This window comes from Palaemon carinicauda, chromosome 6 (assembly GCF_036898095.1).
Source record: "Palaemon carinicauda isolate YSFRI2023 chromosome 6, ASM3689809v2, whole genome shotgun sequence".
Classification (NCBI taxonomy): Eukaryota; Metazoa; Arthropoda; class Malacostraca; order Decapoda; family Palaemonidae; genus Palaemon; species Palaemon carinicauda.
In genome coordinates this window covers 139,996,377-140,016,376 of record NC_090730.1, presented here as the reverse complement: position 1 = coordinate 140,016,376, position 20,000 = coordinate 139,996,377, and the positions used below count along the sequence as shown (strand labels likewise).

Genomic DNA, 20,000 nt, shown 5'->3' with positions numbered 1-20,000 from the left:
GTACTTATATATTTGTGTATATATATATATACTTATATATTTGTGTATATATATATACATATATATTTGTGTATATACATATATATACATATATATTTGTGTATATATATATACATATATATTTGTGTATATATATATATATATGGCCAGGTTGTGTAGTTGTGTTTTTATTTTTTAATAGTACTGCAGAGTTAGGTTGGAAAGTTATTTTGGAATGAACTTAGGAGTGCCAAGCTATTGCTGTACTGTACATGCATACAGTTCTTAATTTTTTTTCTAAATGCATTGAAGCAAAAGCTCCCTGTGAATTAAATTGATTTACCTTTCATTCGGTAAAGGTGGTAATGCTGAGTAAACCCATCAAGGTTGGTGGGGAAAGGGTACTTTATTCGCTATTTTGCTGGTATGACTAGTAATACTTTCAATTACTAGAATCATAATTTCCTATGCCTTTTGACACAAAGGGCCTCGCTTATATTTTACTCATAATCTCTATCTTGAGCTTCAAAATTAATTCTCCATTCATCATTTACTTCTCACTAAAGTCCTCAGCCATGTAGGCCTGGGTGCTCCAGCTCTTTAAATGCCTTATGGAGCCTATTTGTAACTTTGATCTAATCCTGAAGTTTAAAGCATGCCCAAACAATCTATCTACCCTTCACCATGATCTCATCCACTTATGGCATTTGATTAATGTTTCATTTCTAATCCTGTCTTGCCCTATAACTCCTAATATTCTTCTGAGGCCTCTCAAATCTACGAAATCTGTTGGATATGGTTTCATTGTTATACTAACACTCCTGGCCATATAGTAAAACTGCTCCCACTTAACTGATCATTTTTATTTGCAGTTTCAGGCAATTTTATTTCCAAATTTTTCTTAACCTAGCTATATCTTTTTGCTTTTTTTTTTATTTTTTTTTCATTACTAATTTTCCAGATCCTGTATTAGATCAGATCCTTAATGTATAATTTATACCTTGTTAATCATTTCTCCTTTCAATATTTAATCTCCCATTGTATAAAGTGTTCTCATCACCCATCTATTAAATTTTTAGTTTTTTTTTAATTTAATTAAAAGTAATTTCATATAATTTTAGTACAGAAATTAATTTGGTCACATGTTTAGTACAGAAATAAATTTGGAATTTAGCAATGCACTGTCATCTTCAATTTGGAATCTAGCATAATTCACTGTCATCTTTGAATTTTCTTAACATTGACAGTTAGAATTACAAGGTCTAGTTTGAGGGTATTCCAGGGTAAATTACATTATTTTTAGTGGCATTGGTTGTTATACAGTAGATAGTTCTCATAGCGAGGTGACTTTCTGATGCTACAATCTTCTTCCCAAGCTACTATCTCATCCCTTTTGGTTGTCCCATCAGGAAAACCTGTAGTTGACTAGGCACTACTCTAATCTTTCACTGCTTCTGCTCTGGTCCCAGCTTGTACTGATCTTTGGACTCTATTGTCCCTCGCTGAAGCTTCTCCCCACCAAACTCCTTAGTGAAGGTATCACAACCCAGGAGGCATAGATTACCCCCCTAAAAATCAGATAGGATTACCTACCTCCCTCAATTATGAAATTGTTCTGGATTGTTACTTGTGGAGAAACTTCTATAAGAACAAATAGCAAATTTTACCTATGCTTTCCTTTCTCTCTTAAACTTCTCTGCTATAGCTTGCCTGGCTGTTGAGTACTGAAAGACTGCTGGTGTCTTCTGGAGTTAGCAAGTCCGTACTAAATGAATGGAAAGACCTTAACTGTAGTATTCGAGGTGGAATGTTGTAGTTTATTGCATTTTGACCAATGGAAGTGGCCTTGTGGAAGTAATCACAACTCTGATCCAGACGTTCACACTTATTTTACTACTGGTTGGTTGAGTGGATGAGTTGGAGGCTCTAGTTCTATTTTCAAGTTGAAAATAGTCAGTAGGTGTGATAAGTTTCGAGCTCCATTATCTACTGTGCTGGTTGAAGTTATTTGGAATCTATTCAAGCAGAGATTTGGAAGGTCCCAAGTAGCTTCTTTCCTTCCTCTTCCTTTTTGAGAGTTGTCAAGGCCCTTTGCTATCTTCACTTAGGCCAGGAGAGGTAGTACTTTCCTCCAATAGAAAGGATGCCATGCCCTTGGTGTGGCAAGACTGTGCTCTTCAGAGCAGTTATTGGTTTTCTTAAATTGTTGTCCAGTTTCTCAAAAACCTAGCACACAGGCTGAGGTCCATGAGAGTGCTGCACAAAGCTAGAAAAGTCACAACCTCTCGTATCAATCTTCCTTCACTTTTCATTTTATGCAGGACCTAACCATGTCTTGCTTTTAATCAGACAAACTAAATGCTAAAGGATGGTATTAGTTAATTGGTCTCTAGAAATTTGTGGTAACGTCTTGTAAAAGCACCAGGCAATGGATGCCACAAGATCAATGTGGCTCAATGTGCCGTAGATGGGGTATTGATATTCATGATAATTTAGTTGGGCTTTCTCAGTGCCAATAACTGTGGCACATGCTGCTTTAGTAACTGTAACTGCTGTGGTCCTATTAGTACTTTATTATCTCTATGGCTGGAGTGTATCCAGTCAAATTAGTATTTACTCACTCCATGCACAATTGCTTAAATGGCTGGCTTTCCACTGTCGACTCGAGGAATTCAGCTATTTGGGACTAGAGCATATACTGTACACTTGTGCAGATTTTTATTTGCACTACCGAGTAACAATTATTTTACGGGAGTTACAGAAGTTAGTCAATTTTAAGTCGAGGATGGTTTTCTCACAGCGCTTTGTGAGTCTTAGTTCTCCTCCTCTTCCTAACCAAAGGGATCTGTTTCATCATTTCTTCTAGTTGTTGAAAGGATAACTTGACTGGTATTCAACAGATGCCAAGTTCATCGTCTATATCAGTCCAGCTCTTATGTTTTACAGTACTTAAAAAGGTTCACTTGACTTTTACCCAAGTTTTCTGGCTAAGGGCTTTGACCTGTTATCAGAGGTTTTGGATTTCCTTAAAAGCTCTACCCCTCATAAATTCGTCAATCTGGAATAGGATTTCCTTAACGTAGTCTAACTTGGTGTGAGCCCATGGTTTTGAAGTACAGTGAACTGATTAGCCCTCAAAATTTTTCTTGCATCAGTATTATCAAAGTGTGAGAGCAAGCTGCTACTCAGCCTGCTTCCTTATTTTCATTCCTACTAGTTTTGTTGTTGGCCAACCTTTTTACTTAACTGAATTTCCCTTAGTTGCACCTTGGGTACAGAATGGCTTTGAAAGTTGCAGCACTAAGTTTTTAAGGCACTTCCTTATCAATCCAAATTCCATAGTTTACTAAATCTTGAAAGGGTCTGAGGAAGAAAGCTGCATCCTAGAGGAATGTGGTCTAATGAATACTGATTGTTTTATGGAAGATGATAGTTGGATTCTGATTTTTATCATCGGCAAGTGCATCACCCTTATTATTTTTCTATGTATAGTCTGCCATTTTGAAAGTTTTTTTTTAATGGTTAGTAGACAAGCTTTTAAGGTATACAAAAGTTAGCATAGTTAGTTCAAAATTTAATTGCCAAATAGCAAAACCAGTAGTTTGAGCCAAAACACAACAAAGGATCTCAACTGCCTGGTTAGAGAAAGAAATTTTAAATTGTAACTTAGAACTAGGGCAATTGTGACCATACCATATCCAGTTGTGCAGTGTAATTACCTAAAAATCTGGTGTGGGATTAAATTTCCTTTGGTTGAGAGTTATGGTTACTTGCTAAGCTACAACCCAAGTTGGAAAAGCAAGATGCTACAAGCCCAAAGGGTCCAACTGGGAAAACAGCCCTGTGAGGAAAGGAGATAAGGAAATAGAAGATTTTAGTAGTAATAAAAATAAAATATTCTAAACATAACAGTAAAAGATTTTATAACTATAAACGGACTTTTGTAAGCCTGTTCAACATAGCAATATATGCTGCGAGTTTGAAATTATGCAACTACCCAATTAGGAAGATCATTCCACAACTTGGTCACAGCTGGAATAAAACTTCTAGAGTACTGTGTAGCATTGAGCCTCATGATGAAAGCCTGACTATTAGAATTAACTGCATACTTATTGCTGGTCGGGGAGTGGTAGACCAAATGTGGTACAAATTTCTTATCGATTAGTGAACACAGCTTTGGTGGCATAAGGGTACTATTCATTTTTATATATATAGTGTGGTTGTCTTGTTAGTACAGTACTTGTTTCGTAAATATGCCCTTAGTGTGAATTATGTGCATAAACATGCAATACTTGTAATTCAATTTGTTAGGATTCATAGATCATTGTAATCTTTGGTAATGTAAGTGTTGCAAAGCTTTGGTAATGTATTTCCACCAAGGTCTTGTTAATTCTTAGTTGTGTTAAACTATTTTTAATCTTCAGGTTGGTTATTGTTGCAGATTAACTTTGTAACTAGGAGCCTAAAACTTTAGTTAATAGTTTTATATATATATATATATAAAGTCCAACAAAGTTGTACAGGCAGTTCTCTTCTATTTCAGGATGCCCGTTTTTATGGACTTTCATCAAAGTTTGAACCCTTCAGCAACAAGGAATCACCTTTGGTAATTCAGTTCACAGTAAAGCATGAACAGAACATAGATTGTGGTGGTGGATACTTGAAAGTGTTTGACTGTTCTCTCGACCAGAAAGATATGCACGGAGAATCTCCATACCTAATTATGTTTGGTTAGTAGTATATTTTTCTTGTATCTTTTGTAGTAGTTTAATTCTTTGTTTCAGACTTTATTTGGGTTAGGTGTAGTATTCTTGAATTGTCTAGAAACTAAGACTGCACTTTTCACATCTGTCCCACACTGTATCCTATTGCCAGTTTGTGTGCAATCTTTAATTTGATGATGGAACTCCTTCAGAGAAAATAGTTTTATCAAGCCAATATTATGCTGTCAAAATAGTTTTATTGGCATTGTGGACATTGAATTAAAAGTAAAATCCTGAGAACTTAGTGAAGCATTAAATTAACAAAGGAAAATTTCTTACATGGTCCTAGATGCAAAGTTAATAAGGAAATATGTATGCTTTAATGTTGAACTACAAGTTTGTGGGGTGGTAAGCTTGCATAATCTCCATGCTCTATCAAACCCTTGTCTTTCAACAAAAATGCGTGACAGATGCCTATCCTGCGATGGTTAGTTTTAAATGCTGAAAAAACTATAGTATCAACATTGACATACTAATTTTATAGCTGAAATATTGCCCCATTATTTAATATACAGTCAAAAAAATTTGTTACCGATATTCTCCTTTAAGGTGTAAGTTTTAGATGACTTAGTACTGCCCTATTCATTAGTGCATGTAAAATTTCAAACTAAGCTTGCTTACTGTGAGGTACTATTTCATATCCCATTAGTCAAATCGTAATATGGGTTTGTCTTTTCAGGTCCTGACATCTGTGGTCCTGGCACTAAAAAGGTGCATGTAATTTTCAATTATAAGGGAAAGAACCACCTCATCAAAAAAGATATCAGATGTAAGGATGATGTCTTCACACATTTGTATACTCTGATTGTAAATCCTGATAATACCTATGAGGTTTTGATTGACAATGAGAAGGCCCAATCTGGAGAGCTGGAAGAGGACTGGGACTTCCTACCACCCAAGAAGATCAAGGACCCAGAAGCCAGCAAACCCAGCGACTGGGACGACAGACCTACTATTCCTGACCCTGAAGACACCAAACCCGAAGATTGGGATCAACCAGAGCATATTCCTGACCCAGATGCCAACAAGCCAGAAGATTGGGACGATGAAATGGATGGTGAATGGGAGCCCCCAATGATTGATAACCCAGAATACAAAGGTGAATGGAAACCCAAACAAATTGATAATCCTGATTACAAAGGTCCATGGGTTCACCCAGAGATTGACAACCCAGAATACACACCTGACAGTGAAATATACAAATATGAAGAAGTTTGTGCAGTTGGTTTAGATTTATGGCAGGTAAAGTCTGGTACCATATTTGACAACTTCCTGATTGGTAATGACATTGAGGAAGCACGCAAAATTGGTGAAGAAGACTGGGGTTCAACGAAAGATGCTGCTAAAAAAATGAAGGATGAACAGGATGAAGAAGAAAGAAAGAAGGCAGAAGAGGAGGCTAAGGCAGCAGGTGGTGACGAGGAGGACGATGACGACGACGAAGATCTTGATGATGAAGATGATGATGATCTTGATAATGATTTAGAGCATGATGAGCTTTAATTTTTTTTAATATTTATAAGAATGAGGCAGTTATTTAAGTACAGTAGCCTGTTTTGAAATGACTTTTTAGTCGGACAGGAAAGGAAGACTTTCATATTAGTTTCCTGCTGGAACACCTGATCTTACCTTAACAGGTTAGGATGAAGTGCTTCAGTAAGTTTCGGGGAACCTGTAGGCTGTGGTTGCGCAATATTTGATCATTCCAAAATCTCAACCTAAGGTTCTCTGACAAACGCCGTCCCTAGTGGAAGGTGTTCGCATTTCACTTATCGCCTGTCGTCATCCCATTCCCATCATCATCATTTGAGTATGCAGCACAATCCTGAATGTTTGTAAATCTTGTGTGAAGTGCTGCATGGCTATACATTACTAGTAGTGCAGCACTAATGGTGTGAATGGTAAATTTCCAATAAATATAAATTGGGATACTGATTTTTAATTTCCATTTAAGTCAAATTTAGTCGCTGGTTTTGCTATATCACCTCATGAATCAAGGGTTCATTAATTTGAAACAAACCTGTTACTACTATTTCCTGAAATCCTCATTTGGTGTAGTATGCTGTCAAGATATTACTGGTACTTTTGGTCTATTGGATGCATCTTAAAGCCTGGCCATTTCAATTTTATTCGTGCACAAGAAGTTTTTGTATTACAGAAAGAGTAAAAGTTGAAATAAATTTGGATCAGAAATTTAAGAATGTATAAACTCACACGATACTTCTGTGAAATGGGATCTGGGTGCAATTTCTCCCAAAAAGACTGTTCTTTTGAGGCTACTTATATGTAAACGGTTTAGAAGTTTTCTAGTGTCCTGCAATTTTGATTTAACGTAGTTATAAAATTGAATCAAAATTGGTCATTAGCCATGTTTGTAAAAATAGACGTATTGTTAAGTATTTAAAATTTTATGAAGGGTTTTAATGTCTGGTAGGGTTATTCAAAATTTTACGATTTTCCTGTCATTTTATCATAAATGCATTAAAAAAATGGCTTTTCATACTATACTTAAAAGAGATTGCTGCAAATCCTTCTGGGCTATGCATTTCTTTAACTTGAAATACCCTAGTGTATTCTTCCAAAATAAATTTCAATCTATTGGATCAGATTTATAAATTTGGCCCAGATGGTGCATCCAGTATCTTGGTCCTTCTGTGGAGAAGGTTGCTTGGTTCCACTAGGAAGTCAAAGTATACACACAATGGAAGGGAAAATGATTGGAAGTTTATGTAAGGTTTGGGGGGTCTGGTTACTGCAATGACAGCAATAAAATTCCACAATGATGCCAAAGATTCAAGGACAAACAACTGAATGGCTTTTGTTGAAAACTTAGTGCTGGCCAATCCAACACCGGTGAGGTCTACTTAAACGGCTTTACACCAAAGGCTAATGGCTGTAGATGGTTGCAGTATTGGAATACTGCTAGGTTCACTGGAGACTGCTAGAGATAATTTGTAGTTCTTTTGTAAATTTTCAGCTATGTCGACAGTAGCTGTGTGGTTTATCTCTAGTATGACATCGAGGCTGGATGGCCTCCCAAGACCCAGTGCCATATCACCTTCTATAAATCCAAATTTTCTAGATAGTTTTTCAAAATCATGCTGTTTAAGCCCCTTCACACGATGGGTGATTGCCTGTAGTTCTTTCCTTGAAGCTGGTACTAGATCAAACTGTCCAAGGCATGCAGTAAGCACAGGGAGGCAAATGTATAACCGACCAGCCACAGTTTACTGGAAACTTGGTCCCTAGTTGAGTTCGTACAGTCTCGGTCCCTAGTTAAGTTCGTACAGTCTCGACAATGAGCACGGACACTAACAGCGTATGCCTGTGGTTTCCTAGCCTATGCCATCCTCAATACTTGTGATTGCAACCCATACTATTAAATTGTCTTGCCTATGGCATCCTCAATACTTGTGATTGCCACCCATACCATTAAATTGTCTGGCCACTGTGTACTTGCCCCTTGTGTGGAATGACCTTTCTAGTAGCCTGAATGAAGTATCTTCAAAGATAGGGAATTTGGCATGTAGGCATTTGAGGAGACAGTCGGAGGCACATCCAACGCTTTGAGGCTGGGATAAAAATTTACTCCTTGTGCAAGTTCATGGTCTTTTAACGTGTATGGTGATGTGGAGGACCACACCAGAGTAACTTGGATTATTCCTCGTGTGTAGTGTCGGTGCACTATCGATGTTGATAAATAGTCTAATGGCACTCGGTTTTGCCCCTATCTGGACAAATCTTTGGCCTTCTGGTTTCCATCTTTCCCACAAACTTCAAATCCCCAAGTTTTACTATTGTCCACTACTGCACATTTGCTGTCAAGGACTTTCCTGGTTCAAGTGCTTAGCCATGAAGCTCAAATTTTATAAATCAAATGAAATCTAAGGGTTTGACCATTGAACTGTTGGACAGTTACCACATAAGGCGAATGAAATATTGACAAACAATGCCACCAAATGAAGTTATCTATTGTTTCTACTCCAGTCACCAGGCAAAGACCAGCAGACAATGTTAGTTGATGTACCCTCGCAGTAGGGTTATATATATATATGTCAGGGTTATTAGGCTGTGACTGAAAAACTGCTAGTATAGGTAGTCAGCTTCAAGTGCGATTCATCATAACCATGGTATATCATAATACAAAAAACAATCAACCAAATCAATTATAGTTGGGCTCAAACGCTTTATACGTTTTATTGGAGAAGCTGAAACCTTTTCTAACTAAGCAGGAATCTTGTACAGTATGAGAGGGAGCATTTCTTTAGGAGCACAACTGGAGAAGTTATAGAATGACATATGCATGACATAGAACAATGACTTAAAAGTGAAATGAAAATTTTATTAATGTGCAATATATAGCCTGTATTATTCCAAGAAATAACTAATGTTGGAGACTAGTTATACTTTGCATTTTGTGTTGTTAACTATATTGAAATTGTGTCGATAAAGATTAAATGTTCATGATATGTTTCACCTATTTTCATAGAGAGAATTACTGTGTATTTTTCTCATGGTCAAACACTTCAGGCAAATGAGAGACTTCGGTGTCTATAATGGAAACAGAATCTGTCATGTATCATCAAAACACTATACTGTAATTTGGGTGTGCAAATGTCTTCTGTACCAGACCCTTGACTTTTTTTTTGTCTCCAATTTGTGTACCTGTCTCCTCTATAGACCCTAATGGATTCTATTTTTGTTTCGACTTCAAAATCAGTAGCAGACAGTCCATTTCTCTGAAGTTCTGATGTTTTATTAATTGCTGCTGCACATTTATTTCTGTCTTTGTAAACATCTGCTTTGACATCTCATAAGCATGGGTTCTGCCACTACAAATCGACTAATAACTGATTATCTCTTCAATCCCAGTGGCAGCTTTCCTTTGACAGCTACCCATTTTTACAGGAAAGGTAAAACCTAATCATCTAAAAGTTCATCCAGTAAACAAGTACAATATCTCCATCCATTGTGTCTGGGGCTCAGACTCTTCAAACATGGTATTCGTAATTGACGTTATCATCACTTCTTTCTGCTTTCCAATGTTAACTGGTAACATTTGGTATTCCACAGATGCTGTTCTACTGTGCGGATGTAACCTAAGACTAAAATAAGCAACAGCAGACAGTAGGTGGTGACATTTACTTCAAGGAAATCTGTGAAGTGGGGAGGGAGCTAGCTGGTGGTAAAATTTCATTCAGATAATACTGTTGCAAACTTTGTCATAATCTTTAATGAAAATGCAACCTGTCACTTAAGGCTCATTTTGAAACAGACAGAAACAAACCACTTAGGGTTTTATTGAAAGACCTCAACATGTACTACAAATGCTTCCCCAAGTTGTATCGGTCATGTTGGTCAAATTATTAATGGTAAGCACATTTTTAAGTGAAAATTAATAAGGTAAAACTAAACGTGAAAAAACAGATCTGAGCTAACTCTAAGAAGGTAAAGCTGAATTTAAAATGCATTTATTCCAATGGGATCATTCACAGAACTGAATACTGACTAAGACCGTCCCATTGGAATCAATGAATTTAGAATTTCAACTAAAAAAAAAAATCCTACCTGCACTTGCCAAATTTCTGCATGTGGATGGCCAGGGATTTATAATTCATCAGAGCTGAATAATCTAACTTATCTCCTGTTATAGTAAAATTATTCTATTACTTTAAAACTTTATAGCGACCAGGAGCAACTTCAACTTTATATGATATGCTGGCTAAATGCTTAGCAACAGCATTCCACGTCCCTCTGTTGCACTAATGATATAGTGAATTTTTGGGCTCAAGCCATGTCGTCCTGATGGAAGGTTCCTTCAGTAGCTTCCTAAGGGTATATTTGACTACAGTGGATATTCCCAGAGAATTAAACTAAAGGTTATCACAGAATTCTAACTTCTGGTGCAAGTACCCTAAAGGTTTCCCTCTAGGATATCGTATATCAACAGGGGACGCATGTATTAACATGCCACATAGCAATCTACACCCCATATAGAGTTAACGCTTCAATATGGAAAGGTGGCTGAGTAACTGAGGAGCCGTTCCAAAGTTACTCTCATACATGGCTACTTTTGGTACTCGAGACGTAAACAAACGGGCGCCATTGTTAAATGACGTCACGTCCGTCTTATTCAATTCGTTGTAGCTCCTACCTGCAGCTGGCTTTTTCCCAAGTGATTTTCTTATCTGTGTTCATCTTCACCATGTCTCAGCCTTCTGGAAAGGTGAGTACCAGGTCCTAGTATTGTTTAAATAAGCTCTGGCCGTAAAGTAACTTCTACTTTTCTTAAAATATTGTGTCTTGTGGCGGAGCTGTGCCAAGACCGGACGCGCCATTTTACGGCGCCGCTGTTCATGTCCCATGCTTTTTTTAGTTAGCCAGAACAGCCTTCTCCGGTCCTTTAACTAATTAATATCATTAGTTACTTAGCCTTCATAGCTAGGAAGTAATTATATTATGCATTAGCGCTCATTAGGCAACCGACGTTTGCCGACCCCATACTAGATCGCTGGCCTAGCCCCTAGACTTGATAGCCTAGTGCTCATATTGCTGCATGATATAATAAGTGTTCCTAAGTTAAGTTATGAAGATTTAGGCATTTTAAACATACTAGTTACTGTGCTGTACATGTGCTTTCGCCTTCGAGGGACCATACAAGGGACCGTGTCGGTCTGTGCACCACACTCCCCTAACCTAACGCTGGGACCCTTGTATGCTTCCTAAATCCCCCTTACCTTCGGGTAATTCCCTCTGGGTAGCCTTGCTTCTCCCTTATTTAATATTTGGGAGAATCTTGCCTTTCACCCAGAGTATTTATCGCTCCTCTCAGCCCACCCTAAGGGAATGAATCCCCCTTAGGGTCGTGTCTGAGACCATAGGAAGGGCTCTGCTCTTGCCCAGTTTGCACTTGGTTGGGACACCCCTTCCTCCCTGCAACCTAGCGACGTGTCTTTCCAGTCTTCCCTAACCTAGGAGAATGGTTCTCCTGCTTTAGGTTAGGCTCTGGGGGAGATTCTGCTTTATTATAGTTTAGGACAGTACACCAGTGCTGTACCTGATCAGGGCTAACCTATCCTAGGTTGGGGAGTGTTCTCCCCTGCCTTGGTAGCCTAACTCATACAGAGTCTCTCCACACTAGAAAGACCCTTACTCCCCTCCCCTCTCTATCCTTTTCGTGTAGGCCTGCCTACACACCCCTGTCCGGTGTCCTACAACTCCTCCCTTGGGCGGAGTGGTAGGGTTAGCTTTGCTCCTCTGCTGAGCTGGCCGCTCTGGTACAATTCCCCTTCATAGTGAACTATGGGGGTTGTTGCCGGCGGAGGATTCCCCCTCTTTGAGTGCTTTGTCCCTCCCTTGGGTTACCTCAGGCTCCCTGCCATTTGTCGCCAGATGATAGGCGTATCCACACCTATCATGAGCGCACTCCCTCCGGAGGGAAGCTGGTGGGGTATAGGATATTACCCTTCCCTTCCCTCCTTACCTTTCTCTCTCTCTATTATGGTGCCGGTCCCTTGCCGCCTCTACTGCCAGCGATAGCCGCCGCCACCTCAGGTGACCTCTATTCATAAGATAATACCTCCCTACTAGGGTGACAGCCTGCCGACTGCCGGAGGCTGTCGCTCTCTGCCGGAATACCGCTGACGTCCCGGGTATCTACCCCATACATTTCCTCTAGGATTACCTGGCGACTGCCGGAGGCTGCTGCCCTCTTATCTGCCGACATTGATTGCCGACATTCTAGGTATCCGCCCTATTCATCTTATGAGTTGAACTATGGTTCACCATACCGCCAGCCTACCGGAGCCCGCCGCTGTGCCGGCGGTCGCCCCCTTGGTGTCTTCCATCTCGGTCGCTCAGTGTGTTCTTCTAGATGATTTCACCTTGCAGGACCGGTCTCCGGCTTTCCGCTGGTCTGCCGGCACCACCCTATGAGGTGCTAATGGACATGCACCCCTTCCACGGCTGCCGGCACTACGCCGGCAGTAAATCCGATGCAGCCGGATAGCCTGGCACCTCCCTGTTGGTATTGTTATACCCTCTGATATAGTGGCTATGCTGTACGGTTGCACGGTACAACATTTCCAGCATACTCTGTGCTTCTCAGTGCAGTCTCTTGCCAGAATCTACCTATTACCAAGGGGGTTTATCCTATTTTCCCCCTCTCCCTCACTAGGTTCTGAGTGGTCTCAGATCCTTTCTACTCTGTGGACAATTCCTTTAAAAGGAGGCCCAACTTGGCTCATCCATACGGATTTCTCCCTCCTTTGGAACCCTCGGGTCCTAAGGAATTGCCTACAGATAAGGTTGCGGTAACCGGCTGGACGGGATTCACAAGTATGTGTCTACCTACTTCCTTTCCTGCTCATCTACCCTGAGCATATAATTTATATGCTATATTACAGATTAAGTTATTCTTAAGCCTAGAGTAATGTAAGTCATACCTATGCCTTCCATGTACTCATGATCTCTTTCTTTTACAGGAGGAGTATATGAAGTGTGAGAGCTCCTTCTGCGGAGTTTGTCGCCCGGACTTCTACGGGCACAAGGCGATCTTAAATACTGGGATCCGCAGAACTGCCGATCTGCAAAAGTCTCATAGGTGATGCGTTCAACAACCCTCCTTCCACGGAGGTACGGGACACTGCTAGAGAGAAACTGCGCAAATGGGTGCCCGGTTCCCAAAAGAACGCCTCTGGACCTTACCTTCCAAACAAAGATATGAGGACCTTGCTTTTCCCGAAAGCATCCAAGGACTCTGTGATCCCTCAAGACCAGATTCCCACCATCCAGGTGGTGGTCGAACCCGACGTCGTTATGGTGCAGACACTTCGTATGTGTCACATCGATTCCGACGAGGTGGAGCGTATGTCGGAGGTGTCCGACGGTACGGAGAAGACCCGCATGGGCGAAGAGCTCGACTATGAGGAAGATCGGAGATCGAAATCGCTCCAACACCCCCGGTAAAACCCGTAGTAACCGAGGAACCCGTTCCCTCTACCTCCACCCCCTCAGAAACGTTACGATGCGCCACCCAAGAGGTCTTCCGGATGCTGGAGGCCCTTATGGAGAAGAAGCTCAGGTAGACTCAGGAGCAGTTCCGGACTACTCTCATCGGCTTCAAACAACCGAAGAAGATCTCGGTAAAGGACCTCCCTCACTGCTCGGAGTCTAACCCATGGAGGTACGCCGAGCATATGCCAATCACGACTGGCAAGATCTTCATAAACGACAAGATTGGTTCTGTCCTCCTGGAAGAAGTGGAATTCTTCCCGAATTTCGAGGCATATCCGGACTGTTACGTCCGACTCAGGTCCGAACCAGCCTCAAAAGAAGATACCGAACCAAAAGAAGTGATCGTGTTCGATCTCGCGAAGGCCCAAGCCATGTTGGCTCACTCAATGAAGAGTCGGGGTTTCATCAACTCCAAGATGCCAGCACAGAGCAAAAAGCATCCGTCCTTTATTGCTCCAGCTACTGCGACCTTCCCCTTTGTAGAAAAGGCCTTCCAAGCGGTCATGAAGGCGGTGGAAGAAGGTAAACCTTGCCCTGCACTGGAGGAGTGCAGACCCTTCTCCCTCACTCTTCCCCCCGATGATAGGTACAGTACTGGAAAGATATCCAGTTCACCTTTACGGTTGGGAAGTTGGAACCTGATGTGGCTGGTCGCCAGTTCAACGACGACCTCCCACGACTGAACGACCATCTCCTTCGTCGGGAACAGGACACCAAGGAGAGACTTGCCGCTTCTCTGTCACGTCAGATACAGCTAGAAGTCATGGCCGGGGACACTAGGGTCCCAGACTTGTATATGGTCCTAGCGAAGTCACACCTAGCAACTGTAACAGAGGACCTGTATAGCTTTGTTAAGGCTCGCAGAGCCTGTAGAGAGTTCGTGTTCGCCAATGCGACGGTGAAACACGAACCCCGGAGACTGATTTTCTCCAACATCTGGGGTAAACATCTCTTCCCGTCAGCCTTGGTGAAAGAGATAGTGGACAAAGCCACCACAGAGAACCGGAACCTTCTCCACAAGTGGGGCATGTCCCGAAAGAGGAAGTCCTCTCAGGACGAAGGCCCTCAGCCTAAGAGGAATTCCTCCAAGCCTAGGCCCCAGCAACGTCAACCAAGACGCCAGTTTCCGGCTCCCGATGCTCCCCAAGTGGTTGCACAACCACAGCAGACCTTTCAACTGGTCCCCCAACCGGTGGTGTCGCAGTCACCGGTCTTCACCCCTGCCTACGAGCAACATTCCACTACCTTTCGTCCCAGAGGTAGAGGCTTCAGCAGAGATTCTTCTCGCCGCCCCTCCAGAGGCAGAGGGGGAAGGGGAGCTAGCGGCCGAAGTGGCAAACCCTCGGGACACCAGAAGCAATGAAGTGCTTCCGGTGGGAGGAAGACTCCGCCATTTCCAGGATCGTTGGACCTTCGATCCTTGGACACACAGCATCATCAAGAACGGACTTGGCTGGAGCTGGACTCAATCACCCCCATCCTTCCAACAATTCTTCCAACCGTCGACCCCCCTCTTGGAAGAATATGTCCTAGAACTCTTGAACAAGAAGGTGATCAAGAGGGTAAAGTCAACCAGGTTCCAAGGAAGACACTTTTGTGTTCCCAAGAAAGACTCAGACAAACTCAAGAGTCATTCTCGACTTGTCCCCTCTCAACAAGTTCATTGCGAACAACAAATTCAAGATGCTGACTCTTCAACAAATACGGGCCCTACTGCCTCACAAGGCCTACACGGTCTCCATAGACCTGGTGGATGCCTACTGGCACGTTCCAATGAACCACTACGCTTCCTCCTACCTAGGATTTCGACTCCAAAGGAAAAGTTACGCCTTCAGGGCCATGCCCTTCGGGCTCAACGTGGCTCCAAGAATCTTCACCAAGCTGGCAGACGCAATCGTCCAACAGCTACGTCTTCAGGACGTCCAAGTGATGGCCTACCTAGACGACTGGCTAGTCTGGTCGACATCGCCCGAAGATTGTCTGCGAGCCTGCAACAAAGTCACCCAGTTCCTGGAACATCTGGGTTTCAAGATAAACACCGAGAAATCTCGCCTCACTCCAGCTCAGAAGTTCCAATGATTAGGAATCCATTGGGACCTTCAGTCACACCGCCTTTCCATCCCACTGAAAAAAAGGGAGGAAATAGCAGGGTCTGTCAGGAGGCTTCTAAAATCCAAACGGATCTCAAGACGCCAACAGGAACAAGTTCTCGGCTCCCTACAGTTCGCCTCAGTGACAAACCCAGTGCTACGCGCACAGCTAAAGGATGCCACGGGAGTCTGGAAACGTTTCGCATCCATCGCTCGAAGAGACCTCAAGAGACGGCTTCCAAACAAACTTCGCTCACTTCTAAAGCCGTGGTCGGAAGCAAAGGCCCTGAAAAGGTCCATCCCTATTCAACACCCGCCTCCATCGATCAACATCCACACGGACGCCTCTCTGGAGGGTTGGGGAGGTCACTCCCACCAACAGCAGGTTCAAGGAACATGGTCTCCCCTGTTCAAGACGTTTCACTTCAACATCTTGGAGGCCATGGCAGTTCTTTTCACCCTGAAGAAACTTTCCCCGCCTCCCTCGATCCACATCCGTCTGACTCTGGACAGCTCGGTGGTACAGTAGTCAGATGTCTCAATCGTCAGGGCTCGAGATCGCCCCAGATAAATCAGATAACCCATCTTCCGTCTGGCGGACAGGAAGAAATGGCACTTGTCTGCAGTTCACCTACAAGGATTCTGCAACGTGACGGCGGACGCTCTATCAAGGACAAGCCCCATAGAGTCGGAATGGTCCCTAGACGCAAGATCATTCTCCTTCATCTCTCGCCAAGTCCCGGAACTTCAGATCGACCTCTTCGCGACGAGCGACAACAATCAACTTCCTCGATATGTGGCCCCTTACGAGGACCCCAATGCAGAAGCAGTGGATGCCATGTCCCTAGACTGGAACAGATGGTCCAAGATCTACCTGTTCCCTCCACCCAACCTTCTGCTGAAAGTCCTCTACAAATTGAGAACCTTCAAAAGGACAGCGGCCCTAGTGGCTCCGAAGTGGCCCCGGAGCAATTGGTATTGGTATCCCCTGGTCCTGGAGCTGCAGCCCAAGTTCTCTCCCAACAGGTACAGAAGTCGACTGTCTTTGCTTCATCACTGAAAGTCAAGGACCTTCATCTCATGATTTTCTCTCCCTAGTCGTGAAGAAAAGATTTGGGATCTCAAAGAATAGTTTAGACTTCCTTGAGGAGTACAAAACAGAGTCTACCAGAAGGCAATACGAATCTTCCTGGAGAAAATGGGTTTCCTTCGTCAAGGCAAAAAATCCTACGGAAATCACCATTGATTTTTGCATGTCCTTCTTCATTCACCTTCATGGACAAGGCTTAGCGGCCAATACGATTTCCACTTGGAAATCGGCCTTGACTAGACCACTCCTATACGCCTTCCAGATTGATTTGTCCAGCGAAATCTTCAATAAACTACGATAGGCATGCGCTAGACTACGTCCAGCACCTCCACCAAAACCTATCTCCTGGTCCCTGGATAAGGTGCTCCATTTTGCCCCTAGTCTGGACAACGATTCTTGCCCTCTGAAAGACCTGACTCAAAAAGTTATTTTCCTTTTTGCTCTCGCCTCGGGAGCCCGAGCCAGTGAAATAGTGGCATTATCAAGAGAAGAGGGCCAAATACAGTTCGCCGACACGGGGGAACTTACCCTCTTCCCCAACCCAACGTTTCTCGCAAAGAATGAACTACCCACCAAGAGATGGGGCCCTTGGAGAATCTGCCCCCTGAAGGAAGATGTCTCTCTATGCCCAGTGGAGAGTCTTAAGGTCTATCTTCGAAGAACTTCAGACTTCGGTGGAGGACAACTCTTCAAAGGAGAAACCTCGGGTAGTGACCTGTCACTGAAACAACTATGAGCGAAAATCACCTACTTCATTCGCAGAGCGGATCCTGACAGTACACCCGCAGGTCATGATCCTAGGAAAGTTGCCTCTTCCCTGAATTTCTTTCAAGGAATGGATTTCGAAAGCCTCAGGAGTTTTACGGGCTGGAAATCATCGCGCGTGTTCTTCAAGCACTATGCGAAACAGGTACACGAAGTGAAACGATTTGTGGTAGCCGCAGGTAGTGTAATGAAACCTGCTGCTTAAATCTGCATAGAACAGCGAGTTATTTCGGGACTCTAACTCTACGGGTGCCTGTGTTGACCCTATCGTGATACATAGTGATTCAATGGACACTTAGTGTTTCTAATAGACTGTTCTTCATCAAGGTGAAATGTCATAGAAATTTTGCACGTGTGCCACATGCTCTCGAGCATGGAGTGTTAACTGAACTCTAAAAGACTGGCATTCCCCCAGGAACTTCTGTTTAAAGGCAAAATTTTTTTCCTTTTCAGACTCAAGATCACCATCTCTTCAGTAATTCTATGTGCATTATTTATTATTATTGTAAATAAATTCTATAATCATTATTGTAATTAATTTCTATAATTACTTGCAATCTTAGAAATAAAATGTCTATTTTATTTACCATGTGCATCTCCTTTCGCTCCTATTCTTTATTAAGAAATATATGATTGTTATAGTTTCATTTACCCCCTTTCCTCTAATGATAATGAGAATGATATAAGTATCTTATATTGTACACTCACCTAATGACTTAATAATGTTCCTACACAAATATGAACCTTCGATCTGTCTCCGAGACCGGCACGATCTCTCCACCAGGTGAGTAGTTCTTTAACCGATCACTTCGAAATATCCCTCTTGTCCACCAGGACTCCCCTGCCAGGGGGGCAGGAAGCCAGAACAACGTAGAACCTCTGGTAAGGACATCTACTAAGAATGTCACAGTCTCCACGGTCGCCAGACCATAGGAATATTGTTCGAAGACCTAGGCACTTGGATTGGGAAAAAATCCACGATACATTAATTCTCTGGTACACTTCCATCAGGACGACATGGCTTGAGCCCAAAAAACGGATTTTGAGCGAAGCGAAAAATCTATTTTTGGGTGAGATAGCTATGTCGTCCTGATGGACCCACCCATCTGTTCCAGTTCAGCCTTCCAGGCCCCTCCCTGACATACTGTATCGCGGAGATTGGTAGGAGCTGAACGCCGGAATAAGATGGACGTGACGTCATTTAACATTGGCGCCCGTTTGTTTACGTCTCGAGTACCAAAAGTAGCCACGTATGAGAGTAACTTTGGAACGGCTCCTCAGTTACTCAGCCACCTTTCCATATTGAAGCGTTAACTCTATATGGGGTGTAGATAGCTATGTGGCGTGTTAATACATGCGTCCCCTGTTGATATACGATATCCTAGAGGGAAACCTTTAGGGTACTCGCACCAAAAGTTAGAATTCTGTGATAACCTTTAGTTTAATTCTCTGGGAATATCCACTGTAGTCAAATATACCCTTAGGAAGCTACTGAAAGAACCTTCCATCAGGACGACATGGCTATCTCACCCAAAAATAGATTTTTCACTTCGCTCAAAATCCGTTATTTACTTTTGATGAGTAGATGGAGACATTCTGCTGTCTACTGAAGACAGTAAGAATAACCAAGACTGGTATCTAGCTGCTTTTGCACACATTAGAACTTTGCTCTACAATAAATTTTTACTGAGCCCTTGAATACTTCCCTGGCCATTTTTTAAGGTTCCATTTTGGTGATCTCTGCATGGTAGCCTATTGGAAACATCCCCAAATTTAAATATCTGTCGGTTGTTTTGGTCACACTCAAACCCAATAGTTTCCAGGATTATCTGCAACCTCCCATTCCTTGTGAGATAGGATAGGTCATTTGAGGGAGCCTATATATCTATCTGCTGAGTCATCAGCCACCGGTACCTCGAATTACTGGAATCTCCCGAATTTACTGGAATCCTCTTGAAAATTACCTTAATCCCCTACAGTATCACTGCAAATCCTTAGAAATCGATAAATAATATGTGTTTTTATTAAAATGCGTTATTTTTATGTTTTTAGCATTTATAATTCTTAAACATTTGCAGGTAGAGCCTTGGCTAGGGGTTGTGACCGGGGAACTGCTAGGTTAGGTTACGTGGGTTTGTTAGGTTCTGTGCCCTTTTGTACTCTTTTATATATTGTGTAAAGGGTGTATAGAAAAATGCTTTAAAATACTTATTTTATTTAATGAATTTATTAAAAAATAATGTAAATTAGTAAAAAAAAAAATTATCGATTTCTAAGGGTTTGCAGTGATATTGTAGG

At 42.1% G+C, this 20,000-nt stretch overlaps 2 protein-coding genes across 2 annotated transcripts in view; one reads left to right on the top strand and one right to left on the bottom strand.

The window, feature by feature from the left end:
* The window catches only part of Calr (calreticulin), a 10,608-nt gene extending 3,937 nt beyond the window's left edge, over window positions 1–6,671 (top strand). The window contains exons 3-4 of the mRNA XM_068375440.1: window positions 4,523–4,709; window positions 5,422–6,671. Coding sequence (XP_068231541.1) covers window positions 4,523–4,709; window positions 5,422–6,245 — 1,011 coding nt within the window. The 3' untranslated portion in view covers window positions 6,246–6,671. The remainder of the gene's footprint in view (window positions 1–4,522; window positions 4,710–5,421) is intronic.
* LOC137642671 (micronuclear linker histone polyprotein-like) overlaps window positions 1–20,000 on the bottom strand; it is a 91,216-nt gene that overhangs the window by 70,282 nt on the left and 934 nt on the right. The window lies entirely within an intron of this gene.